Here is a 6,753-nt window from a genome sequence, read left to right on the forward strand (position 1 = left end):
TCAGCCCGGCCGCTGAGCGGCATGTTCAGTTGTGCAACTCCCTCTGACAAAGCTGCGTCAAGCTATCCAGAGATAGGCAAGGATGATACCGGAAAAGGGTAATATTGGCTTCAAAATAAAAGCAGGAAATTTGTCACTTTTTGATAACTTTTTGTATCAAGTTTTGTCAAACACCCGTACACTGTAATTCATCAGCACTGAAGTGGTAGGAAAAGAAAATATTAACAAGCTTGTACAAGGACATAAGCTTAGCTGACGTGATCCCAAGTTACATTCTACATATTCATTACATGTCACACATTACTCAGTGCATCACTTTAAACACAATTCCAGTGGTTTTCCCCTAGACTGTAAAAAAAAAAGAAAAAAAAAGGTTTCCCCACTTCTTAATAAATGCTTGTCTTTCCCCACTTCTGTGATTAGCAAATTTGTCCCTTTTAAAGAAACAATAATAGGCTATAATTATATAGCCTATTGAGGTGTGCATAACAACAAAACGCATATCAAAATACTCACTGGAATCATTAGATTAAATATGAATAATATTTAAGGAATTAAACGCAAACACAGATTCGTCCTTAAATGTCTACTGTTATACTTTGATTACTCCAAAACGTTACAACAGATGTCCGTCAACGTGTATTTTTATTTTGAAAGTTGACACTGGAAGTTGACTTATGTATTCTGGCTAGCTTGATAAATGTACTGCAGCCGTCCAATGCACGCCGGCCGGGGCGGGGCTAATGCTGTTTTTCAAAGTCGACTGGTTAGTGCGTCGTGTGGCGAAAAGTCGAGCCGTGGAATTTAAAAAACCTTCAGTAAATCTTTACATGTTGGCTGCGGGAGTGTGACTGCTGACAGTTTTCCAGCGTGAAGAAGAGAAGAAGAAGAAGAAGAAGGAGAAGAAGAAGAGTGTGTTCAGGTAAAAGACTCTCACAGCTCGGAATAAGATTGATTTGGACAACTGTACAGATTTAAAACTACCTTTCCTGTGGACGTGTAACTGTTACATGTGCAGGCTCCCTATGCGACCTCTTTGCTATGTCCTGTCAGATTAAATCATTACCGAAACCTTTGGATATTTTCGTTTATTGGTCGTTGCAGTATTTCCTTATCAGACATAAGTTCCCGTCCTTTATCACTGTACCGTAAAGACAGGATATGCCGACTGGAAACCGCTTCTGGGGCTTTTTATACACATATTAAAGCTATCAGCTGCTGTCTGCGCTACTTTTGTATTCAGAGCAAATATGCGGATGGGACTCCCTCTCCTATCGGTGATGTAATCATGGAAGAATCAGTGTAATGCAAATTACATAACAAGGTTGACAATCTGGTCTGGGCAGCAATCAGTTGGAGCGAATGTATGGGCCTATACGTTATATAAAGGCATATAATAACATTATATTAATCACAAGTTAATTTTTACACGTATTCAATGTAATCCTGTAATGAGAAATCAGTGCTGTGGCATGTAACGTGTATAAACTACATTACCCATAATGCCCCTCGCTGCAGCCATCCCCCAACTGTAAACTTTTGGCGTAAAACTCAAATCACGGGCGGGAGAAGAAGCAGAGGTCCGTTTTCTTCGCATCGGTGAGCGGAGCTAAACTCTAAACGTTACAATTTTGAACCTTCAGATTTATTTTTATTTACCCTAACATACCTGTAGCGTATATATATATGAATGAGTAAAAAGTGTAACGTTAAAGTCGCTTTGGGTCGAAGAGGAATCAAAAAACAACAACGGTATCGCCTGCTGAGGAGAGACGGGAAGTGAATCAACAGGTTTGTTTGCTTTCAAAGTTGCGTTTCTTGCCTCTGTTTTTTCAAATTCATTTTAAAGTTAGCGGTTTAACTACTCATTTCCGTCGTGTTAATCAAGTCAAGCTTATCTGTATAGCCTTTTATCACAGTTTCAGTCTCAACGGGCTTCTCAACGCCCACATTAAGAAACCAATATGCAAACGACAACCCCCAACCTTAAGTTAGTCCCACACTGAGGAGAAGAGAAACGAAAACTACGAAAACCATTAGGGTGAAAATGGAAGAAATACGTTTTTTCTTGATTAATTAGCCTAACGTTAGCTGTCTTTCGAAATTAAGAATTATCTGTTTTTTCAGCATCTATACAATGTTGAGGTGATTTTTGCTAGCTGCATTACAAGCCAGCTAATGATTTCTCCCTCCCTCCCTCCTCAGCTGAAAAGATGATCATGAAGGGGCAGAAGCGTAAACACCCACCAGAGGATGTGGAGGTTTCAGACCGGAGCAGCGCGGCCGCCTGGGAGAGCCAGCGCCAGTGTGTGTTTTACATTTCCCTGAGCAAGTACCAGCGAGGCCAAGAGCTGCCTGAACCCAGCCTCCGGCGGTCCGTTTTGATAGCCAACACGCTCCGGCAGATGAGCCTGGAGGCTAGCCGGGCGGCTGCCGTCAGTATGGAGGTGTCAGCATCATCCACGCTCCAGGAGAGGGAGAGTGTCTTCTCTAGGATGGCGGCTCCAAACCGACACTCACCTGTAGCCAGCTACACCTTCGATGCATCAAACCACCAGTCAGTCGCGTTGAATTGTGCTTCGAGCAGATCGCTGACATCAAATTTCCCTTCAGATGACGACGAAGACTGGGGGTCGATGTCCACCGACCCCGACTTCTCCCTCTCGGCGGCCATCTCCTCCATCCTCACCGCGTTAGACTCCACCATCGACGGGAGTCCTCAGGCAGCCCCGCGGACACCCCTCAGGTCCCTGGAGAACCTGCCGGGGCCCGCCGGCGGTCCAGAGGGGGACGCGTCATGGGCGAAGCAGGGGGTCAGAGGTCACTGGGCCGGCTGGGAGCGGCAGGAGGAGAGCAGCGTGGAGCTGATGAGGTCCAGCTACCTTGGGGATTTGGCCGTGGAGGATCTGTTCCAGGATATAGACACGTCCCTGCTGGAGAGGGACATGGGGGCGCTGGGGGTGAGAGGAGGGGGAGGTGGGCACCCGGCTGGGGACGATCTCCTGAGGTACCTGCCTCCTTTCTCCTCCTCCTCCTTCTCCTCGCACCCCTTCTCCCTCTCGCTCAACCAGAATCTGAAGTGCCTGCCCTCGTTCTCCTCGTTCAGTCCGTCTTCCTCTCCTCCTCCTTTCTCTTCGCCGTCTTCTTCTCCCTTCTCCGGTCAGAACCACATGAGAGAAGGACTTGAGTTGGAGCATCTGATGGAGATCCTGGTGGAGGCCTGATGGTCTCAGCATATCATAAGAAATCCCCTAAAACAAAAAGTGAACTGAACGCCGTCGGCAAGGTTACTGAACAGAGACTGAAGTTTTAAAGTGGACTTTAAATGACTGAAGGAGCTGTTTTTATATTGGAACAGGTTTTATAAGGCAAAAGGTCGGGTCGTCAGACTTGTTGAAAGCACTCTGCCTGGTTTTATGTTGTTATCTCCTTCCAGGAATGGTGTATTATGGCCTTTAGTAAGTTTGTTTTATAGAAATGTGTAGAAATTTAAGAATGATGGATGTCTAAGACACAAGTTGTTCTACAGGCAGGCTGGCATGAGTACCAGCTGTGATGCAGCTGGCAACTTTTTGCGCAACATGACAGGTTTGTGTTTTCTGGTGAAAATGGAGGGCAAGTGGCAGGGAAACATAGTTCAGCAGTTAGCCATGTAAGGCTGTATTTGATTTTAAAACGGCTAAGATGCATTGTTGGCATAAAAAACCCTCTTTGCTGTTCTAAAATCACTAAAACTGTCGAGTGGCTTTCTGCTCTCATAAAACGACAGTCACACTGTTGCATTTAAAAAATAAGTCTTTATTTTTAAATTGATAATATTTAAATAATTACATGTTCCTGTGCTAAGCAATGCATTTCTTCAACAGTAGCTAGACAAAATGGTCAAGAGATATGAGTGGCAAGTTACTATGTTACTATGTTAATATTTAAATGAACTGCAGTCACCAGGTGTGCGTTTATCAGATATTTTAGGGCTTCCAACAGGAGAACTGAGGACAGAACGATCTGTTTTATAAAACAGGCTTTATTCAGGAAATGAGAAGTTGGCAGGTAATCAATGCAAGTGAGAGAACGCCCTGGGCACTAAAAACTTGGTCTAATGCATCACAGCCTCAGGTTTCGCTGCGTTCACACCGCAAGCAACTTGAGAAAAGAGGAAGTCTCTTAATTTTCTACAAGGAAATGTTTGACTACAGCTGAACCTTTCTAGCAGCATCGCCCATCAGCAGCCAATCACATACTAGCGTTGCTGTAAGCCCCGGACATCGCCACATCGTCATTCGTGTAACCCGTCGGTGGACAGTAGCTTGGTGATGATGTTGCTAGAGGTGTGAAGTTACGCAGAGTTTTTAGGCTACATATTGTGTTACAGCGGCTTTATTGAGAGTTCTGGGAATGTGGATGTGATGCGGGCGGAGCGGGAAGGAAAGGAAAAAGGTTGACACTAATATTACAGGTCATGTCTTCTGTGAAGAAATCCATAGCCCATGTTTTATCAGCGAGTTCTAACAGAGGCACGATGACAGACGTACAGAGATCAGGAAGGTTTCAAGAAGCAGGAAAATCACCTGGGCAGATGATTTTTTAGAGCTGTCATTAAATAATTTCTCACCTGAGGTCATCTGGTGGTTTGACAGCCATCAGAACCAGTATTCTAGTTTAACTAGGGGGAAAAAATGATCGAAATCTCAAGAATTGCATATCATTTTTGAAAGTTGACTGTTTAATTGGGGCGATCCTGCCTCATTGTTTTCCACCAGTTACACAGCAGAAACCAGGATGCACATTTACTTGTTTCAGTAGAAGTGGGATGTACATTCATGTATCCTGCATTAGTACTGCACAGTTCATTCTTGAATTTTATTCAGTAGAAATAAATAAGTGTATTATTGTAAACAAAACTGTTAATGCCTCTCACCCAGCTGGTGTCCGAACCGCGTCACCGAAGGCTGAAAAAGAGCAAAACTTGAATGCAGTAACGTGGAGTTTTCTACGGTGGCTACAGCCGCAGTTGAAGTTTAGTAATAGTATTTAATATGTGGTTTAATGTATGCTTTTATTCAAAGCGCCTCACAGTACCATGAGTGTGCACATCTTCAGTGTGTGAGGGACTGTGACCTCTGACCCCGTGTTCCTCCAGGATCAGATCCCTTCAGTCGGACCTCTAGCGTGTCAGTTACACAGCAGTTTACAGTCCACACCGAGCCACTATATGTTTGTGTTATTTAAACCACTGATGTTTCCGTTTTCCGTTACACAGAACCACTATGCAGCAGTTCCCATTGTCCGGGTCTGACATCACTGGTTGATCAGTCCCGGTGGTTGTTCTGCATCATGCTGTCAGGGGGAGAAACTGACCTCTGACCTCTGACCTCAGTCCACGGCCACATTGGCTGGTTCTTCAGCTACTAACAGGTCGTTTTCCTGTCTGTTTTAGTCGGGTCCACATGTTTTGTCTGGTTTACATCTGAATTATTGCACTTTTGTTAATAATATGTATTGTTAAGTTCTCAGTCACGTGATGTGAGCGTGTGGAGCGTGTTTTACTCTGTATTCATTCAGCAGTGGCAAAAGAAAAATTACAGTATAATTTAAGTGGAATAAAAAGTGAACGTTAAGTAATGATGATTAAGTATCCAAAGAAAAACACTTTTGGGGACTTGTGTTGGAACCATAATTTTAAAAAATCCCCCCCAAGCGCCACTGCTGAGTTACAGGACAGAGGAGACAGATAAATTGTTTGAGGAAGCACATTCTGACCCGTTTGTCAGGTTTTTGTACATTTATATCCTGTTCCTGGATCCAAGTTGCTTTCTATGCAAACGTCCCTTCTGAAGAGCTGGACTGCAGTCTCAAACTATTTATAGATGACATACTTGTTAACAAGATGGGTAATTTAAAGGAAGTACCTTATTTGACAATTCACTAATGTGTTTTATGTTAAGTTGGTATATTAATGTACCACCATGGCAGTTATTTTATTTGAAGTTATTTCAAAGAATATTTTAATGGTTATGTTTTGACTTTAGATGTTTTTTTTAAGGCAAAAGGCGTGAGATACATGTAATGTCTGTTCTCCTATGCTAATATTTTTAATAAAATTTGAAAATAGAGTTGTATGTGCTTTTCATTCTCACAACTCAACATTATTTCATTCCCATTTTCCAAATGAACCAGACCACATGACACTGAACCAGCCTATTACAGAATGCCACAGTAATGTATTTAGTACAAGGTTCCTACAGGTCTGGAAATGTACGGTAAAAGAATTTGGTCATTTCCAGGTCTTGAAAAGTCTGGAAAATTGCACAAAAAAGCTTGGAAAAGTATGGAAAATATATCGCACTGTCCCAATGTACATACAGATGTGGTTTCAGACCCCCTGTCATCTCACATGTTCTGATATTTGTTGCTGTGAAGAATAAATCTTCATCTGCAGAGTGATATGGAGTTAGAAGGAGCAAGACGACTATCAGACTGAACATCAACCAAAATCCTCATATCAACAAATTCATTTCTGGAGTTTTGTAACTGAAACTGTGCAGGAACGCTGTTAGTACGTTTGACGAGGTTTCTACCGGTCTGGAAATGCGTGTGTAAAAATAATGTGGTAATTTATTTCCAGGTCTTGAAAAGTTTGGAAACTACATACAAAATTAGGAATAACATTGTTGTACTGTCCAAATACACAAGACTACACATTTTCTGTGGTGTTAGACCGTCATCTCATATTCTCTCATATTTGTTGCTGTC

General features: G+C 42.8%; 1 protein-coding gene across 1 annotated transcript; it reads left to right on the top strand.

Moving 5' to 3' along the window:
* Positions 1–807: 807 nt before the first annotated feature.
* On the top strand, positions 808–6,047 carry sertad3 (SERTA domain containing 3). Its single transcript, XM_071898797.2, has 2 exons — positions 808–922; positions 2,206–6,047. The coding sequence occupies exon 2, from the start codon at positions 2,214–2,216 to the stop codon at positions 3,222–3,224; it is 1,011 nt and encodes a 336-aa protein (XP_071754898.2). The 5' UTR covers positions 808–922; positions 2,206–2,213; the 3' UTR covers positions 3,225–6,047.
* Positions 6,048–6,753: the final 706 nt, after the last annotated feature.

Source organism: Centroberyx gerrardi, chromosome 6 (assembly GCF_048128805.1).
Source record: "Centroberyx gerrardi isolate f3 chromosome 6, fCenGer3.hap1.cur.20231027, whole genome shotgun sequence".
NCBI lineage: Eukaryota > Metazoa > Chordata > Actinopteri > Beryciformes > Berycidae > Centroberyx > Centroberyx gerrardi.

Bases quoted from the DNA above. Each gene is read 5' to 3' on its own strand.
- sertad3 (XM_071898797.2), top strand. From the start codon at position 2,214: ATGATCATGAAGGGGCAGAAGCGTAAACACCCACCAGAGGATGTGGAG.